Source organism: Glycine soja, chromosome 6 (genome assembly GCF_004193775.1).
Source record: "Glycine soja cultivar W05 chromosome 6, ASM419377v2, whole genome shotgun sequence".
In the NCBI taxonomy this organism is placed as follows: domain Eukaryota; kingdom Viridiplantae; phylum Streptophyta; class Magnoliopsida; order Fabales; family Fabaceae; genus Glycine; species Glycine soja.
Genome location: NC_041007.1, coordinates 3,205,926 through 3,226,030, shown reverse-complemented (window position 1 = coordinate 3,226,030; position 20,105 = coordinate 3,205,926). Strand labels below are relative to the sequence as shown.

Sequence of the window (20,105 nt, the reverse complement as noted above, 5' to 3'; positions counted from 1 at the left end):
ATTTTTTAAATTGAGTAAACTCTTACGAGTTTGTAATTCAATTTTGAGTCGAGTTTATGGAACCTCCACAAGTGTACGCAAAATCATGAGTCTGATAACCTTGGTTGTTGGTGTTTTCTTGATAGATTAAAGGAGGGGAGTGGTGAAGGAGAAGGTAAAGGAATCATAGATTGCTATGCAGAAAACTAAATGCCAGAATTACTCAATTCTAGAAAGAGTAATTTTAGAAAACAAAGTCGAAAAAGGAGTGCAGAGGTAAAAATTGGTGTGTTAATAGTAATATCTGTAAGGGTATTATACTGAACCAGAGATGTCTGTTGGCCCAATTGATGGTGTGGACCCAAAAGTGAACATCTGACCAAAGGAGCAGAATGGGCCGCATGAACCCAGACCTCAACGCGTTAAGACCACTTCAGTGTGGATGAAAGATTTATGATCATTTTATAAAATTTATGAAAAATCACATTACTTAATGAGATCTAACGAGAATGAGTATAATTTAAAAAATGTTCTCGTTCAAAAATAAATATTTTAATATAAAGGTGGATGATAAAAAAAATTCAAGGAATTGAATATATTGGTTTACTAAAAGATTTTTTTAGCATTTTGCATTTGAGCTCAATATTAAAAAAATAATAAGAAGTAGCAATTATTTCGTATTACGTTAATGCCATTAAGGCAAAGCTGAAAGAAGAAGAAACGAGATGTTGGAGGAAGAAAAGATGCTCAAATCTTGGACACAAATATGGGAGAAGCTGTAGAGAACTTTTACAACAAAAGGTGACAACAGTAAATTCAATTTTGCAGCTAAATAAATCTGTTGACCCCTGAAAAAGTAAGTCAAGAAACACAAACTTTGCAAGTGGAAAGGAAAGATAAAAAAAGCGATGGGCAGAGAAGCAAAAAAATCAAGCAACACAGTTGAATTATATGCATCACACATGTTTTTTGGCCCACAAAAATAAACAGAGTTAAAGAGTAATATGATCATACATATTGAGTCAAACTCAATAATAAACCCTCCTCACTTTGTGAAAAGTGTAACATGCCCCCATCTCCTCACCAACGTCAACCCCTCAACAATAAATAACTGTTCTAAGTTTTGTTAATTTTAACCTCAAGTGATACACACTGACACATAACAGCAAGATCCAATTAAAATAATTAATATTATTTTATGTTATTAATATATATATAAACTATTTTTATTAAATCAAATTAAATAATAATACTATCAATTTCACACGAAATTATTATTTTACTTAATTCATAAATGTATAAAATATTGAACCATTTTTATTAAACTAACGTTTAAAACAAAATAAAAACCAACATAATATATTTTTTTAAAAAAATTAAAGAAGTGGTATAACCTTTCAAGACTCTGAAGTTGTGTAGAAGATAATGACTTCTGTTTGAAATAAAAAATGTAAAATAATCGTATCTCAATTTTACGATTTTATATAAAAAATAAAAATAATAAGACAAATACGACTTATTTCAATTTAGAAATTAATTTAAAAACTACTCTCATTTAATTTAATATGCTGAAAAGGCCATCATCCAGCAAGTAGGCGTAGTAGTTATCTATATGGCAAAAAAACTACGAAAAAGCAATTCACGATGCTCACGACCTCATCACGGGTATCGGTACATGTTGAGAACTCAAGTGCCCTTTTTGGTTACACTATAAATTTCTTCGCCCTAAACTCAAAGTTAAAAGAAGGTTTTCATTATAATTAATTTAAAACTATTCAGTTTTAATAAACTTTTCGATCTAAAACAATTTTTTTTTATACTGAATTTCATTCAAACCTTAAATTTAACTTAGATAATCTGTCACATAAGAAAATAAGCAAATTGCCAGAAATTTGATACCATAAAAGTTGACTTTCGAAGACTCAAATCGGAAAAATAAACATTTTTATATAATTAAAAAATAGTTTAGTAATTAGCCCGGATCTCATATTCCAAATTAATAGAATAGAATAAGCAATCTTCTTTATTATTTCACTTCCAAATTCCAATAATAATAGTTTAATACTAGTACCATTGTATTCAATTTTTTTTTTTCATTTTTATTCTTTTCCTATCAGTTAGTAGTATTCTTTTTTGAATGGGTTCTTGAGCCACAGAGGAATGGTCACAAACTCACGTGTCCCGCTACCGCCCAACAATCAAAAGCAGTAAGGCACTAATTAATGGCTGTGTTTGGTCTGATATTTAGTGACTCAAAATATCACTTCCTATAGTTAAGATTAACTATTGAAAAAAACAAATTATTTCGATAACTAATTGTATTTTTTATATTTTATGAATATAATTAATTATTTTTTTTATAATATACAATACAAAACAAGCTTAATAGTTAAATATGTTAGATAAAAAAGCAACATGAAAATTTATTTCATTCTTCTTGTTCAAAAGAATCATTTTTAAAAATAAAATTATCAAAAATATGAAACATTTAAAGAGGAGTTTTGTAAGTTTTCTTTATATTTATATTTTAATACTAATAAAATTTTATATAACCCGGGAAATAATTGTATAACTTTCAGAATTATATGTTCAAAAATATTTTTTGATATAATTTTAACAATATTTATTATATTAAGAGTGTATTTAGAAGAAAAAAATTGATGAGAATTAAGATATAAAGTGAATAAGAATAGGTGAAATATAGAGTAAATTTAAGAATAATTGTTTTGAGAAAAATAGTGAAAAAATAATAAAAGAATAAAATATTTTAAAAAAAAAATCTAAAAATTGATAATCTTTTCCCACTGAAAATTGCTTAAATGATACATACACAATTAACCAGCATGTCTATGCTATTTCTCTATTCAAAGTGGATTAAGTGGAAATAAAGTGAATTTTTACCAGATAACCTCATTTTTAAACTTATCTTTCATTTGTTTTCTCTCCTTTCAATTTCCAAGTTAATTTTTTTTAGTAAACACAGTGTAAATTAATTTTTAATATAAATTGATTTTTTTAAATTCACTCTACAAATACATAACGAAAAATAATTTTAAGCTATCATGCTACCATTTAATGATAGACGAGTGCATAGACACCTTCTTTGGCTGTTTGTAAATTTAATTTGATAAAAGAACATGCGACATCATCTGGTGACAGAGATTTATTATAGAAGGAATGAGATTCTGATTACAGAGAGGATTTTCACGTGATTTCTGAGCTATGAATTCCTACTTTCCTTGTATCGTAGCGTATGCAATGGACAAATCCACATTTGGCAGTGTGATCCCAACACACGAAAATCACTTGAGTTCTGAGGTTGGTCCAAGAATGGCGATTGATCCACACTTATTACTGTTCCTGCTTCTGGCCCCGTCAAACGCACATTGCTCCAAACTCCAACGCCGTCATCTTCCTCCCTTTGTTTTCACCGACGCAACCGCCCTCCTCGTCTTCAAACTAAAAGCCGACGTTAACAACCACCTTGACTTCTCCCCCCTCACGCGCGGCCTCCGCTTCTGCGCGTGGCATGGCGTGGAATGCAACGGCCCCAAAGTGCTGCGTCTCGTTCTCCAAAACTTAGATCTCGGAGGCGCGTGGGCTCCCAAAACACTCACGCGTCTCGACCAGCTCCGAGTCCTCAGCTTGCAGAACAACTCACTCACCGGACCCATTCCAGACCTCACCGGCCTCTTCAATCTCAAAAGTCTCTTCCTTGATAACAACCACTTCACCGCCTCTCTCCCTCCCTCACTCTTCTCTCTCCACCGTCTCCGAAACTTGGATTTCTCTCACAACAACTTCTCCGGACCTATTCCCGCCGCCTTCACCACCCTAGACCGCCTCCACAGCCTCCTTTTAAGCTTCAACTCCTTCAACGGTTCAATCCCCCCGTTTAACCAATCCTCTCTCAAAATCTTCCGAGCCTCCGCCAACAACCTCTCCGGCGCGGTTCCCGTGACGCCGACGGTCTTCCGTTTTCCGCCTTCTTCCTTCGCGTTAAACCCTCAACTCTGCGGCGAAATCATCCGCGTACAATGCCGTCCCGCACAGCCTTTCTTCGGACCCGTGGCGCCGCCTACGGCTGCGCTCGGCCAGAACGCGCAGGTTCACGGCGTCAACGGAATTATCCGGCAGCCGTACGAGAAGAAGCGCCACGACCGGAGGGCGCTGATTATTGGGTTCTCGGCCGGGATATTCGTTCTGGTTTGCTCGCTGGCGTGCTTGGCGGCGGCGGTGAGGAAGCAGAGGAGTCGGAGCAAGAAGGACGAGAGGACGGGGATGATGGCGGCTGATGCGGCGGCGAGGGAGGAGGCCGCGGCGGTTATGCGGATGGAGATGGAGGAGAAAGTAAAGAGAGCGGAGGTGGCGAAGAGTGGGGGTGAGGCGCAGGTGTACACGCTGGAGCAGCTGATGAAAGGTTCAGCGGAGCTATTAGGGAGAGGGTGTTTGGGAAGCACTTATAAGGCGGTTCTTGATAACCCTTTGATGGGCTTGGCATGCAACTAAGCAAGTGTTCCAGCGACACATGGGGTATTTTAAGATTGGATTAGATGGGGGAATTAATTAAACAAAGCATGGGTCTATGTTGGAGTGTCTGGTCTCTGTCGTGTAGCTAGCTGTTTTTTAGTACCTTACATTGCTAGATACCCGTTGAATTCGAGACAGGTAGATTTCGTTGAAAGGGGGAACATGGGAATTATTATGGTACGGGCATTCATATGTCTTTAAATCTATATAGCCGTTAGACGGGAGGAAGATGCTCTTAGAAAATTAAAATAAAATAAGAGAAATAAATAAAAATAAAATACAAAGTCTTAAATTAAATAATAAAATAATAGTAACAAACTAATTTTAATGGATAGAATATGAATCAACGTTGCACATAAAGAAGAAAAAAAATAGAAAAAGAAATAATTAGCCTACTCTTCCAAGATATTACAATCAGTTGATTTTGATTGTGTGGAGCCAAAGGATACTAAAATCTTCTAAACTCCAATGTTTGCTCTCAAGTATAAATTGCTGACGTTTATCTAGTAGTCCTTGTCCTTCTGGGACCCTACCCACCTAGCATCCTTGCTGCATGCATCTAACTACTAATTAGTGCTATATTCCTCGGTGAAAATGATCCTAGTGTGAATCCGGTTGATGCCCACCAAACTGCATTCAATCAACTACCCCGAATCCAACACCAATATTACTAACCATTCTTGATTTTTCTTTGTTTTCAATTAACACTATCTTTGTTCGGTTTTCTATGATCATTAGGCTTGATTTTCGCTTTTTATTTCCTATGTTAAAATGAGTAATCGAATACCCTACCTAAAAGGAGTCTTTTTTCATACCCACCTACACATGATTAACTTACATAAACATAATATTAAAGAACTAGAAATGATCCGTTGATAATTGCTAACTTTTTGGTGCAGGTTCGAGATCAAGCAGGGCAAGGCCATTGCATTGGACATCATGCTTAAAAATAGCAGAGGACGTAGCACAAGGTCTGGCCTTCATCCACCAGGCATTGAGATTGGTCCATGGCAATCTCAAGTCCTCCAATGTTCTTCTTGGACCGGATTTTGAGGCATGCATTACTGATTACTGCCTTTCTGTGTTGACTCACCCATCCATATTCGACGAAGATGGGGACTCAGCAGCATACAGAGCTCCAGAAACTCGCAACCCCAATCATCACCCAACCCACAAATCCGATGTTTATGCGTATGGGATTTTGTTGCTTGAGCTTCTGACTGGGAAATTTCCCTCCGAGCTCCCATTCATGGTTCCTGGTGACATGTCAAGTTGGGTGAGGTCCATCAGGGATGACAATGAGAACGAAGATAACCGAATGTACATGCTTCTTCAGGTGGCTACAACTTGTAGCTTGACCTCACCTGAGCAGAGGCCAACTATGTGGCAGGTCTTGAAGATGTTGCAGGAAATCAAAGAGATTGTACTGTTGGAGGATAGTAGTCAATTAGACCTACGCAGTAGTAATGCCATACCTTAAGTCTTATTTTTTTTTCGGTTTAATTATGCGATAAACGGTGGATAGAAGGACAGAAGAGTAGTATATTAACCGGGTAAAAAAGTTAAGAAAGAAATCCAGAAATAATACTTTGTTGTATTCCTTAAATAGAATTTACCATCTTGGTATTAACCTTGTAGATTAGGGAGAGCGCATAACTTCCCTTTTAGACTAAATATTGCCATTCTTGGTTTCTTAGACTTTATTTTGAGCTTTTGTTTTTTAGTGTTGAAAACTATCAGTTGTGGGGCGGTCAAGTAGCCAACGAAATTCACTGCATCCCATTTTCGTCAAGTGAGTTAGCTTGCTGAGCGTGTCACTACTGAATTCTGCATCAGGGTTAACGAGTAAATTTCTATTTCTAATTTCGAAGGGCTTCTTTTTCCTTTATTATTACTATGGCAATGGGTCCGTACGATTATTGAGTGTAAATTAAAATAGATATGCATTACATTTTTGTTCCTTTGGAAGTCGGTGTGGTGTGTTTGGATAATTTTCAAAATTATTATAAATCATAGTGAGGCAAGTTAACTTTGATTTTGATCAAATTTTGTATGTTTAGATTATTTTAAAATATGGTAGAATTGAAGTAAATACAAATAAATTTCACTTCTACTAAAATCAATTCTATTTGGATTTTAACTTATTTATCCTCACCTCAATACTCTCATGTTTATAAAAAAAATAGTTAAAAAGTCTTTATATTAAATGTTTATGTTAATTTAATACTTTTATTATTTATTTTATCCAATTTTAATGTTTTTATAAGGGATGTTGTATTTCAAACGTTAGCGTATTTACATATTGGCTTAATTTTAATTATATATATAACTAATTATAATAAAAAAGTACATATAGATATTAAAATTCATTTTAGTCATTATATCTTCAAAATCAATTTTGATTCAAAATATTTAAATAATATTCTCTTAAAACATTATTTTTATGATATTTATTATTTAAACAAAAATCACGTCACTTCATGATTAAAATCAAGTTTTTGCCACCCAAATACACGCTGAGTTTGTTTTTGGGCTTAGTCCAGCGATGTGTCCAGGGAAAAAGAAGCACGGCAAATTCTCACCAGTAACTATTGTCCATCAATGATGTTGTCTCATACATGAGAGAATTTTTTTTACAAAATTTGCTAATGCGAGCTAAGGTTTATTTCATATTTTCTTTATTTTTTCTCTTAGAAATCTTTCCGGAGAAACTTACCCAAACAATAACATGTCTTTACTTAAAGTCGCCCTTATTAGACGGCGACATGAGACAATCGCTGATGTTGTTATACATCTGTATGGTAGAATAACTTTCAATATATAGTAGCTAATGTTCTTTACACACAAGAAGCACTAGAGAATTAAAAAAAAAAAAAAAAACTACACAAGAATTTCCTTCTGTTATGTGACAAATGCTACAACATATAGCCTATCAACAAAATCAATTTGCTTAAACACAATAGGACCGTAAGAGCTTGCAATAAGCAATAAACTACAAAATAAGCTTCCCAAGACTTGACAAAAGAATCTTCCTTTTGTTTCTTTGTAGTGTTAGTATGAATAGACTGTTTTCCAAGATAGTTTGTCTGTCCAGAATCTACGACTGTCTTCAAGCAAGCGACATCTTTGTTTTTTCATTATTTGGGTATCTCTGTCCAGACATTACACATTGCAACATACCTCCAAGATGCTTCATATGCACAAATTATGGCAAAATTTCCAAGATCTGGACAGCATTATTCAAGACTGACAGGTATATACATTTCTTCAGTAACCAATTATATTACACTGTTGCAAGAAACGAGGAGTGTCAGATCAATGTATCTTTACCATTAAAAAAAAGAGTGTTTGGACTTTGGATAATAATCTTCAAGTCATATATAACTAAAAATTAACACAGAATTAGATAAAAATGAAAAAGATAAAGGTCGGATATGTATTCGTTCAAAGAAGGATATAATTTTGCAAGACCATATCTTCGGCAGTGACGAAATGGTTTGCATGAAATTTTTATTAAAGACATAAATTTTAAATGAAGGGTTACTGCTTATTACCTGCACCTAATGCCCTGTTATTTCCAATGCCATGTGTCTATGATAATTCTCGTAGGTTGAAATATGCCGAGCCACATGAACTGGGCTGATCCTAAAGAAGATCACCTGATACGTGGCAAAGGCTGTGAGCGTGGTTTTGTTCTCATGATTGTCTCATCACTGTGTCCTATCCATTCTGAAAGTCTCCATGGTTTCTGCCACTTCCACTTGAATTGTAGTAGCCACTGATGATGACTTCTTTTCCACCTCCATAACTTTCCAGAAGCTTGTCCTACAATTGTTAGTTTTTTCATTGACAGCTGTCCGATGGGTACCATCTGCATTAACAGCAAATTCACATCCGTATCTAATATAAGACTTATACAGATTCAAATGAAGATTAACTTACCCTTCTACCCTGATCTACAAATGCTGCTGATTCCCTCACCAAACCATTGGCAACCCCTGGCGTGTATTTTAGCTGTTTAGACACTGGAGATAAGGGCCCCTTCATGTCTTCGACATATTGTTTCGATGGATTTGGGGAGTCTCCCTGTTGAAGTTGAGTGATGATAAGTTAAGTGTACGTAGTAAACTACTTACAAAGGAAGCAATTATTTGATAACCAATGCTATGATATACAAAAATAAAAGAATGCAACCAAAAGTTTGCTGCAACAACCACAAAATATCAGCTGCCACTCATTATGACAATAATTGGCAGAATCCTAATAAAGGTGACAGTTGTGACTCATGAGAAATTATGAAGCTATCAGAAAATCCTCCATTATGGTCGAACTACTACTAAGTACTGGGCTGGAAACTAAGTAATGTAACATAATTGTCCTTTGCTACTACTAAGTACTGGAAACCTTAAAACTATGCTAGATAGAGGTTAAACTATCAACTTCAAATTCATTTATAATCAAGCTCCAAAGGTCTCCGATTTAGGTAGCTGTAGCATCATGACAGTGTAAGCCTAAAGAATCTCATTATTTTGGTTTACTTTGATTACTGTGCAGATTCTACTAGTTCAAGACATTACTAGACTAAATAATATTTTCAGGTACAAGGATTAGTCAGCTGTTACTTCTGTTCACATTATAGGTCTCAAGTATTTTGATCAATTTGTCAAGGATTAATAGGTCAAGTATTGAGGTATAGTTGGTTGAGTTAATTTGGAATTAAGCTTTACACTTTTTTGGTAAAACAAAAATTTGGAATACAACTTTTTTTTTTGTTTCCTAGTCAACAAGATGTGTGACAACTGACAACCACCTTTTATGTGTGATAACCAAGAAATGAAGAACCTTGAGTGTCCTGCCGAGGTTAATTTCTTCTACTCCAAAAAGCCTATTTTTTTTCTTCAACTTGATCAGGTGCCTGGATCTGATTCTTTGACAGACAGTACTATAATTATTTATCTATTTTAAACCCTAGTTGGTTTTTGCTTGAATCTACTCTAGAACCCATCAAATCCTAAATCCAAAATTTGCAGACCGTTCACAGCCTGGGAGCAGCACTCAATATCAACAATTAAACGCCAAAGTAGTTTATATATTTACTCTAAACCATAGTTGATTTTTGCTTAAATCTATTCTAGAATCCATCATATCCTAAATCCAATTTTGTACTGTTCTCATCCAGGGAGCAGCACTCAATCAATATTTAAGCACCAAAGTATAAAGTTCAGGCATATCTCCCTAAATCATAGGCTTCTTGGCATATAATGCTTCACCAAGTAACAATAATCTTACAGATGGTGGTGTAGCCAATGTGGTTCCAACAGCTTGCTCTCTCACTTTTAGCTCCTTCTCAACTTCTTTTCTCTTCATCTCGCTTTGCCGTAAGAGACCGACAAGTTCTTTGACTTGATCTTTCATTTCTCTGATCTCCATGTCGTTCTCCCAGAGTTGGCACCTATTGTTAACATAGGAACTCATACTTCAAATTTCAACGCTATACAGTATAGCATATGCCAATTTCACTATGAAATACTCAATAAAATAAACAAGTTTATACAGTAATTTAACATGACCTAGCATCTGCAACAGAATTAAACATATATTGAAGCAAATTCTTGGCTTCTCCCATAGAGCGCAGCTGATTCCAGCGTCCACGATTTGAGAAGGCTCGTTCTCTTTCTTCTGCCTCGGAAAGTTGAGAAGCCATTGCCACAAGTGAATTAGATGATATGCTCAGCATGTTTTCAAGTGAAGCTATTTTGGCCATTCTTGCATTTGGTGACATGGAGGATGCCCTGGAAAGACAAGTTTTAGAAGTAACCAGGAAAACAGATGTTATACTTCATATATTCCACACATTATTATTTCAAATATCCAATATTTTTGAGAAGTTAAGAGGCAGGCATTAGCAAATTAAATAAAATTTATACAAAAAATAAAATTAACCTGGCAAATCCATTCTTTCTTGGAGGACTGAGACCCTTTGCAGCAAACTCATTTACTTGCTTCAGCATGGCTAATTCCTCTGCAAGGGCAGCTCGCCTGAAGATTGCATTATAAAATTATAGACTACCCATTATAGATCAATCAGTAGCAAAAATAAGTATTGAACATGTGTTACATACACTTGGCTCTGTTTCTCATACTCAAAACGGACTTCATGCTCTTTTACCATGACTTCTAGTTCATGATCAAGCCACCGCTGTAAAGACTTCTCATTGCCCTAAAGATGAAGCTCAAAACTTTGTTAAGACCACGTGATATTAAAGCCAATCTAAAAGAAGGAAGGAGCATTCATTACCTGACCATTTGCTCCACTTCCATTCATTGTAACTGAAAGATGAAAAAAAATTTGAATACTAAACAAAAGAGTACATGCAATGATACCATCATGCAATTTATTAAAAGACAGTCCTTTCTATTTTAAGACATTTTAAAAAAACATTCATTTCTAACAGTCTGATAAGCCAAAACCGGATTTTTTAATATCCCATACAATTGGAAATATTAAATTACTAAAAATGAGCATCTTCTGTCTTGGACTCTCGAAAACTTGAATTGATTATGGTCTATAAAAATCACACCTAAAGTTTCTCGGCTGGAAGTTTTACGTGCTTCTAGCAACTCCTTTAACCTCTTGGTGGCCATTGCAGCTTCTTCAGTTTTTCTCTGAAGAACCTGAAAGATATACACATTTATTTAACACAAGCAGTTAATCCTGTATCATCCATGACAATCAAAAAAGTCAACATTAACATCAAATGTTGGTTCTCTGAATTAGTCCTTTTTCCTATTATGAATTTTGCATGTTGAGTGGAAAAAATAAAAGGAGGTATTTCATCACATGTCTATCTGTTATAGCTTCTTAAAATCACAATAAAAAGATGGTTTATATAACTTAAAAAGAAGAACCGACTTTCTGCGTATTTGACATCATCTGGAGGAATAAAATATACATTTTCTAATTTTAAGCACGAGTGAATATTAATCTTTAATAGTGTGCGGATAACTCAACAAGTCGAAACACTTTAGAAATGCACGAATTCAACTTCATTTTCTAAACATGATATTTTGGGGGAACTCTTTGTAAGGTAGTACCTCTAAATTGAATTTGAACCATAACACACATCTTACGGTTCTAGAATCTAGACTCTTCAATTCATTTGAACAATTTTTCTTTACTTTTCATTACACTTATTTTAATAAAAGCTCAACAATAAAATGCAAAGGCAGACTCTTAACAGTCTTTTAGTAATTAACCCATACAGCATGCAAAAAGTCCTCCAGCTCCCTGCTCCAAAAAGCCACTGGGTATTGGGGGAGGTGGGGGGGGTACTGTCCCACCACAGTTTTCTCAGTCTTAATATTTATCCCTAATGTAGACAAAATCATCATTCTTGCGGATTAGAGATTATTAATAGTTTGAAGTAAACACCAAACAATTTTCTCAAAGGTCAAAGTGAACTTATTGCTAAAGTAGGCATACTTTTTAAATACTTGCAGGAGTATCTACTAAGGGGAAGTCTATGTATAAATGCTTAAAATCACTCCAATTTGCCAAGAGCATTAGCAAAAGTCAATTTCATATTACAGGAGATTAATTTTATAAAGTACATGAAGCAAAAATATTATGCAAAACATAGTAAAAATCAAACAACTCAGAAATACTTGCCAATTTCTGCCGCTGATTTAAAGGAGATTAATTTGCCAAGAGCATTAGCAAAAGTCAATTTCATATTACAGGAGATTAATTTTATAAAGTACATGAAGCAAAAATATTATGCAAAACATAGTAAAAATCAAACAACTCAGAAATACTTGCCAATTTCTGCCGATGATTCAAAGCCTGCAGCTTGTGTCTTTCATACTCATTTCTTCTTCCCTCCTTCTTTAACTGCTTTTGCAAAAGGCAAGGTGATCAATTATCACATTAACAATAAATGTATATATAAGTGAAAGCTAACATTGTTTCTAAATATAACTTTTGTATATGCTATTTGCAAACTTTGGAGTAGACTGAGTAGTCAGGACTCAGGACTCACTTTAAATTAATCAAGAATTGATTATTATTTTACAAAGAAACATTAAATTGATAACTAAGATGTTGTTAAGAAGTAGCATGAACAAATTCAAGAAATTGAAAAAATAGGAAGCTTGACGACATACTTGCAACAGCTCTTTCTCTCTAGACGCTTTCCACTGCCGAAACTGTTCGGCTTCTTGTTTTATCCTTTGCTGCAGTTGAACCTGCAACCTTATTCAAGTTATAACAGAGAGAGTGTATTAAATGATTTTACAACCATGGATTAGAAGAAATACAGCAGTCAACCTTTTGGGCTTTTATACACTGTATTTCATCTTGCAGTCTCTTTGCTGCTTCATCACTTTTTTGCTTTTGCTTCAGAAGTTGGACCTGACTCTCTTGCTTCTTCTTCAGATCCAGAATCTAGTGGGCAGAGTTTCGAAAAGTTTTTTTTTTGTAATTTAGAATATCTTCTGAAATGGAAAATAAATTTAAATTTCATATAAAAATTTGAGGATGAGGCACCTGTGCTTCAAGTGTTTTCAATTTTTGGGCATGGATATCCTCTAATTTCTGTGTTTGTCCATCAGTATTGGCAGCAAGATTTTCAACTTCAGCCAAAAGACAATCTCTCTCTCTCTGTATTCATAAAGCAAGCGCATATATGAATTTTAATTTTTTTTGTAGTATTGAAAAATTTGCATAACTGATATTGAACCTGCACTACTCTCTTCTCATCCTCTAATTCCATTATCTTTCTTCCAAAGTGCTGCTTGAGTACTTCAGCATCAGATATTCCAAAAAGCTTCATCTCAGACTGTATAGACATCAATAACAATATGTAAATTAATAAAAATATGACACAGGAGAAAATATAGAAGAAACTACTAAAAGAATCTAACTATAATATTTTCTAATTCTCCAATAATGTTGGTAGAAAACCATTCTACTGCTTTAGTGATATGCTTTGCTTTTGTTGTCTTGTTAAATTATTAAGTTCCCATATGATGAATAATCTGATAATTTTCAATAGCATAACAAAATAAGATATGTGCCAAAGTTACAACAAAAAAATGGACTCAAGTATTACACAATCATTTACTAAGCAGGAACCATATCAAGCATCAGAAATAAATTTCTCACTAAGGATTGTGAAATTATAGAAAAAAAGTTGCTCATTGTTGCGTTGATTTTAATACACTATTGATTGATGCATAGTGTGTCATGGGTATGCATGTAATTACACATATACACTGCAACAACCTCTTTCTGCTGCAAGCGTTTATTCAATTCATGTAACTCTCTATCCATACTATTCTGGAGAAGTGTGTGCTCCCACTCTTTTGCTACTTCTTCCATTTCCCTAGAATCACCTGTTAAAAATGGCAATTAGCATCCTGAATCATTGCAGTTCAAACTACATTTTATTGAATAGTAGCATTGAAAGAGATAGACAAAGAACTGAGCAACTGCATGTTTTTAGAAGGCCAAAGAAGAGGCTTACCCACAGTTTCACTCATTGGATATTCAGCTTCTGTGATAGGTAAGCTCCTCTTAACTGCATCAGTCTTCACAATGTATGTGCTACCATCCTGAAAAACAAAGTTTTAAACCGTGCATGCATAAATTAGCAAGTCAATATCTCAAACTCACTTTAATAAGTGGAATGTAAATAATGAGATGAGATGAAAAGATATAAATATAGGCATCAAAATTGTATCTGAGAAAAATATTCTTAAGATAAAGATGAATATTAGCATTTAGTAAGAGAAAGTATGAGGCATACATAAGCTTCCCTTTCACTTTGTTCTACAATAGGGCATCTACTACGGTATTCATGAAGTTCACGGCAAAGATCTTCATTAGCAGCTTCAAGCCAAGTAATTCTTTCCTTAAGGACCTACATAATCAGTTATAAGATGATTATATATTTACGATAAATACAAACCATTTCAATGTATGCAATTAAAGTAAATCATATTATAAGTCTCTACACAAATAGAGGCACAAAATCCAATTAAGGCCAGGGCACCTTTCTTTTGAATAACCAACACTATATAATATTGATTGGTATGCAACCATTCACCATAAAACTAAACCATTTAACGCTACTACTAGCCTATTATACGAAATATATTGAAGTAATCAAGACATCAATTAAGATTAAAGTTAATTCAATCCAACTACCTGAACTTCCTCAGAAGAGGCGCCAGCACGAGCACAAAGTTCTGCCTGCAAATACTCTAGTTGTTGTCGCATTTTTAGCATCTCATTGGACATGGGGTCTCTATTGATCTACAGAAGAACAAACAAGCAAGCATCAATCAAAACAAAATTATCTTGATTTTTCCAAATGAAAGATGGGGAACAAAAATATCTAAACAGATACATACAACAGGCTTATTTTGGATGTTGCGTGCACGATTTGCATACTTCAAAGTGTTAAGGGTTTCCTCAGCATTAATATCAGCAGGACTTATGCAGGCTGAAATAGAAATGTCATTTAATGTAAGAAGATTAGAAGAAAATCAAAACATATATTTAACAACAGCTTGTATTAAGATGCAACATGAAAGGTTTCGAAGAAAAACAGTAACACAAAACAGAGCATTCTAATTCTTGCTATCAATCATTTATTACCAGAGAAGTTGCAATAAGTTCAAATCTGCTGAAAAATAATTTATTTCCAGTGTAGGGGGAAAAAGTTTGAGAATGTAAAATACAAAATGGTTTATGCGTTATTATGGCATTTGTTAATACATCTATAACATTTCAAGCCTCCTTTGTACTTTTGTTCATAAGAAAGACACAATTGTGCTCATGAATGTGAACATTAAAGAGCTGAAAGGGGTTAAGAATCAGATTGGTAATTTGATATCTGTGCTGAAGATTGGAATGTTATTTGAAGCTAAAGGCCACTTAAGGGAGCCAAGAAGTATAGTATTTGTTGGTATACTGAAAAGTAAGAGAAACAACTGACCTATCATGACAGTTCTGCTGTTACCTCCTAGTGAATCCTGCAAAATCATTTAACTTTCATCTATAAATATATTATTGAATAATATAAAAATGATTAAACTAAAAAAATCAAAGAAAATTAGAAAACAAAATATTTTGTATGCATGTTTCCTTTCTTATATTGTCTTCTTTTATTAGCAATAATTATTTCTCTTATCTAGGCGATTGCAATATTCTAGTTGAGAATGAACCAGATCAACATAGGTGAGTTTTTGTGATACAAAAGGATATGTTTGTAGCGTAACACAACCTGAAAATATAAGTGATAGGCCCATAACAATTGGGCCTCCAATCAAGGTGCATAGGAGAAGGAAGGGAAGAAATATGAACATAATTGGGAACACAAATTCTCAAATCTGTTGGAGAGGAAGTGGAGGGATCTAACAGAATGGACAGCTGTCACAAGGAGATTGTAGACGGAGGTATTGTGAATCATGCAAGGGAATGTGAATATGAAAAGCTCGTGCTATCAGTTCCGATTCTGTATCCTTTTTAATTCTATAGTACATGTCTGAGTTCCTATAAAAGAGCTTCCTATGGATTTATGTGATGATTTTGGAGAAATGACTGATAGAGTGGACAGTGATTCTTATCCAAACAAAATACCTTTTACATCATAATAAAGAAAAGTGAGTGCTGCAAAAAGGAAGCTAAATATAAAGATATCAAACCTGCAAAAGCCTTGTAAGTTTACTATCCCTATATGGAACATGAACACCTTCCTTTCGCTTCTTTTCGTCACCAAGTGCACTAATAACATTACCAAGTGCTAGGAGGCCTTTGTTAATGTGAACTCCTGTTTGAAAGATTAAATAACTAGTGAATATGTGTTCTCAAGAGCATGCTTAAACGATAAAGATGAAAAAATGTCCCTAACTAACCTTCCTTAAAACGCAGACCATCTGAACCTGTTCTTTTAGCTCGTTCTGATCCAGCAAGATCTACTAAGTGCAACTTGGCACAAAGATACTCTTCATTCATGGTATCATTTGAACAGCTGTCACCAGGAATATTGAGCTTGCGCATTTGCTCTAGTGTGATGGTAAAGATGGCGTGAGATCGACTAGTTGGACACATAAAAGAAGAAGAATAAGTAATAGAACTCCAGCAGAATAAACAGTAACAGCAGTTAGAAGCAAAACTTTTTAATCATGGATTAGTACCAGCAAGTAAATTGCTGGAAGGTTCATTGCAAGCATTCTTGCAGAGACAAAAGATCCATGTATTAATTATGAGTAAATAGTTTATGCACTAAAGTGTAAAGGGCTTTTACGATATCATTCAATCACAAATAACCATGTATGGCAAGTTTGTTGAATTTTACAATAACTACCTTAAAAGACACAAACTTACCATTCAGTGTACAGAAACTACACTAATTATTTACTATAATAACCAGAAATCCAAAACATTTCATACATAGCTTATTATTAAGTCAATCTAACTGTTGGATGCTTAAACTGCCAGTACAGTTTAGAACATAGGAACGTTACTTAAAGGTAAACAATATTCAATTTTATCAGTTAGTTATTGATTTCCTATCTTGCAGTCATATGTTATCCAAAGGCAGTGATGGATTTATATGTTATGTGTTGGTGGCAATTGCCCCCACTAACTTCAATTTTTTTCTTAATGAAATATAGATGTGTGCTTATAAATTTGCCCCAAAATTTAAAATGTAGTATAAAAGTTATGAGTATTAACCCCACAAATTTATAAATATAAGCATTGTTCTCAAAATATAAAATTTCTAGATCCGTCACTGTCCAAAGGTAGTTAATCAGATTTAAAATATTTGATGGATAAAAACTAATCTGTGTAGATCAAATAAGAGAAGAAAAAACACATTATCAACCTAGATTGGTTGTTCATATTTGTGCTCCCAGTTGCTCTGCTCAATGATCCCTGCTCCAAGCAAGCAGCCATTTCTTTTAGTGTTGCTACACTAACTTCAGTAGATCCTGCAAGGGTGATGACACCATTTGATGTCTCACGAATTTGTATTGGTGGCTTCCCAGGAGAGGTCATTTTTCCTGCATGTCCGTTTGCAGTTTCTGGTTTACTCATGGAGGAGGTATCCAGCAAGTCTCTTACTTCTTCTTTTAGAATCTTTTCACAATTAAATATTATTGTCAAATACTTAATCTAAATATTTTTGCGCATAAAAATATATTAGCTTCATATACTAAAGCACAACTAAACTATGAAAACCATGCTGCAAGCAGTAACGAACTGATGACACACCTCAATAAAGGAAACATGCAACTGAAAATCAATCTGGTGCTTTAGGGTCCCAATTTTGCTAAACAAAACATTCATAACTTGGGGTACTATTCCTGTTTGACAACCATCTTTAAAGCCAGTTCCCATGGTGTACGTTTTCCCAGAACCTGTCTGCAGTAGAGTGAAAGTGTCAAATGCATAAGAGACCAGTGTAGTAGCATGTAACTTTTCCTTTAGCAGAAACTATACCTGACCATATGCGAGAACAGTAGCATTATATCCTTGAAACAAACCATCAATAAGGGGAGCAACGCATTCTTCAAACATGGAACTTGAGGGAGAACCGGTGCTTCCATAGACATGATCAAATGTAAAGGAGTGGGCACCAATTTGTACCTGTATTTTATGGTGACAATCAGCACACGATTCCCCAGCCAAGTTTTTAGCTACTTCAAAGATACTATTATTGGGTACATTTTCAGATATAGGTGTCCCAATGACTTAAAAATAAACCATAAGCAATCTGCATCCATTCAAACATGCAAGTTACATGAAAAATATACTAATCACTAGCTTTCTTTGAAAAATAAGAGAATCACTAACAGATTTCAATAGGAGATAAAAAAAAATACAGAAATACCCACTGTAATGACTTTAAGAAGAAGAAGAAATTATGACCTATTAAAAAAAAACTGAAGATAATATCTGAGGCGATACAGTAGTGTAATTTTAACATTAGAAACCGAAAAACAGGAACGGCAAAAACTAACGCAGCAAGCAATTGAACCAAAGTCCTGATGATACAAAGAAATTAAAGAGCTACTTTCATTAATTATGTTTAATTGGTGTGCCTCTGCAAAGTTGCGTAGAATGATTGATGAATTGTTACCATAAAATATATATATATATATATAAGTTAACCGTTCAAAACACTGCATCATAGTAACTGATGGACTAAAGATCGTACGAAACATAAAAGCAGAAACTGCATAACAGGGTAAAAGCCTTCTTCACTTACTCTCGTTGAAAATACAAGACGAAGTATAGCTACCAAAAACATACCCTATTTCCGCAAAACAAGGTTTTAGAAACTTACGTTACGACTTACGAGTCAAGCCTAAGTAAGGCTAGAATGACACAAGCCAGAAATAGACACAAGTAAAAAATATCCAAATTAGGTAAGTATATCAGATCACAAAAGTAATTCCAATTCCAAACTCTATAACGCATGTTTAGTTACGTAAGCAAGCAGTTTCGGATCCAGATCTCTCACAAGTCACGGCTGAGAAGATTAATACTAATAATAGCTAGCATGCGAAACTGAAATACTGTCGGGAGAGTCAACGACAATGCGCTTCAGTTCGTATTCGCATTTGACTATAGCGAAGGTTAAACGATACCGTTGAGTTAAGAGAGTAAGTATGCACCTGCGGCTTCCCTGAAACGATGGTGACGCAGTCTTTGCATCCTTGAAGCTTCTCGTCGGCGATGAGTGGCCGTACATGAACTGCGACCTTGACGCAGCAATCTTCCCCTGCTTCCATGTGGAAGCAGCGTAGTAACAGAGAGGCGCAGAGAGAGGGAGAGAGTGAATCAAAGAAGAATTTGCTTGCACGAGAAAGAAGGTGTGAAACGGAGAGAGTGTTGTTGTTCTTCTCCGACAATGCTAGAGAGAGAAAGTAATATAATTAGAAGAGGTGAGAGAGAGCGTGTGGGAAAAAGGGTAGTTGTGGAAACGAGGCGCGCCAGGTATCTGTAAGAACAACCACCACCATCATTTTCCCTTCACCTTCACTGCATTGTGGTCGCGTGCTTTCAACCTTTTCTCACCTTCTTTCCCAATTTACCCCTCCTCAACAACGACCTTGTACAACTCTACTCCCCGCAGCCGCATCAAAGCTTCTCTTCCGGCATTTACCATTTTACCCGCACCCTCGTCTTCTTAATGTGTTTGGTTTTTAGTCTAATGTAATATTACAGCGTTAATTCACCCAGACAATTTTTAAAGACAAAATTATGAAATCTAAGTGAGCTAAAATATACTATTTTCAATATAATAACCATAATCATTAAGCAAATTTAGAGTCACAACATCTATAGTAGAATGAGGGCGCAAGTCATATACATAGGCCGCATGGCCTACTAGCCCCTTAGCCTCGACAAAGTATTAAGGGACTAGAAAGATTACTATTTCGATATACCAAAAAATCTTACATCCCTTAAAATCAAGAATAATGGTACTAGTAATTTATTACCACTCTCATTTCTTAACCTACTAGGACACTTTTCAAAAATAAATAAAAGCATGAGGTATATGGGAGCTTAACCAAATACA

At 34.8% G+C, this 20,105-nt stretch overlaps 2 protein-coding genes across 3 annotated transcripts; one reads left to right on the top strand and one right to left on the bottom strand.

Annotated features, from left to right (window-relative positions):
• The first annotated feature begins 3,090 nt into the window (after positions 1-3,090).
• Positions 3,091-6,253, top strand: LOC114414131 (probable inactive receptor kinase At5g67200). Its single transcript, XM_028378473.1, has 2 exons — positions 3,091-4,483; positions 5,409-6,253. Exons 1-2 carry the CDS (start codon positions 3,202-3,204, stop codon positions 5,987-5,989), a joined length of 1,863 nt encoding a protein of 620 aa, XP_028234274.1. The 5' UTR covers positions 3,091-3,201; the 3' UTR covers positions 5,990-6,253.
• Positions 6,254-7,287: 1,034 nt separating this feature from the next.
• Positions 7,288-19,708, bottom strand: LOC114414739 (kinesin-like protein KIN-4A). Of its 2 annotated transcripts, none has more exons than XM_028379123.1 (26): positions 19,198-19,708; positions 18,020-18,166; positions 17,792-17,941; positions 17,403-17,656; positions 16,429-16,610; positions 16,219-16,343; positions 15,510-15,546; positions 14,923-15,014; positions 14,717-14,824; positions 14,316-14,429; positions 14,034-14,121; positions 13,793-13,902; positions 13,248-13,346; positions 13,055-13,168; positions 12,836-12,952; positions 12,673-12,753; positions 12,329-12,400; positions 11,091-11,184; positions 10,808-10,839; positions 10,632-10,729; positions 10,453-10,548; positions 10,080-10,301; positions 9,799-9,961; positions 8,452-8,595; positions 8,064-8,380; positions 7,288-7,797 (listed from the first exon to the last, which is right to left on the bottom strand). In XM_028379123.1, the coding sequence occupies exons 1-25, from the start codon at positions 19,312-19,314 to the stop codon at positions 8,165-8,167; spliced, it is 3,072 nt and encodes a 1,023-aa protein (XP_028234924.1). In that variant the 5' UTR covers positions 19,315-19,708; the 3' UTR covers positions 7,288-7,797; positions 8,064-8,164. The 2 variants fall into 2 exon arrangements, with proteins under 2 accessions (XP_028234924.1, XP_028234925.1); XM_028379124.1 differs by having other exon boundaries at positions 8,064-8,334; positions 19,198-19,314.
• Positions 19,709-20,105: the final 397 nt, after the last annotated feature.

Excerpts from the sequence above, each read along its gene's own strand:
- LOC114414131 (XM_028378473.1), top strand. The coding sequence starts at position 3,202 with ATGAATTCCTACTTTCCTTGTATCGTAGCGTATGCAATGGACAAATCC. Across the intron at positions 4,484-5,408 it reads TTTGATGGGCTTGGCATGCA|GTTCGAGATCAAGCAGGGCA; the intron begins ACTAAGCAAGTG and ends TTTTTGGTGCAG.
- LOC114414739 (XM_028379123.1), bottom strand. The coding sequence starts at position 19,314 with ATGGAAGCAGGGGAAGATTGCTGCGTCAAGGTCGCAGTTCATGTACGG. Across the intron at positions 14,430-14,716 it reads CCTCTTCTGAGGAAGTTCAG|GTCCTTAAGGAAAGAATTAC; the intron begins GTAGTTGGATTG and ends CTGATTATGTAG. Across the intron at positions 14,122-14,315 it reads AAAGTGAAAGGGAAGCTTAT|GATGGTAGCACATACATTGT; the intron begins GTATGCCTCATA and ends TTTGTTTTTCAG.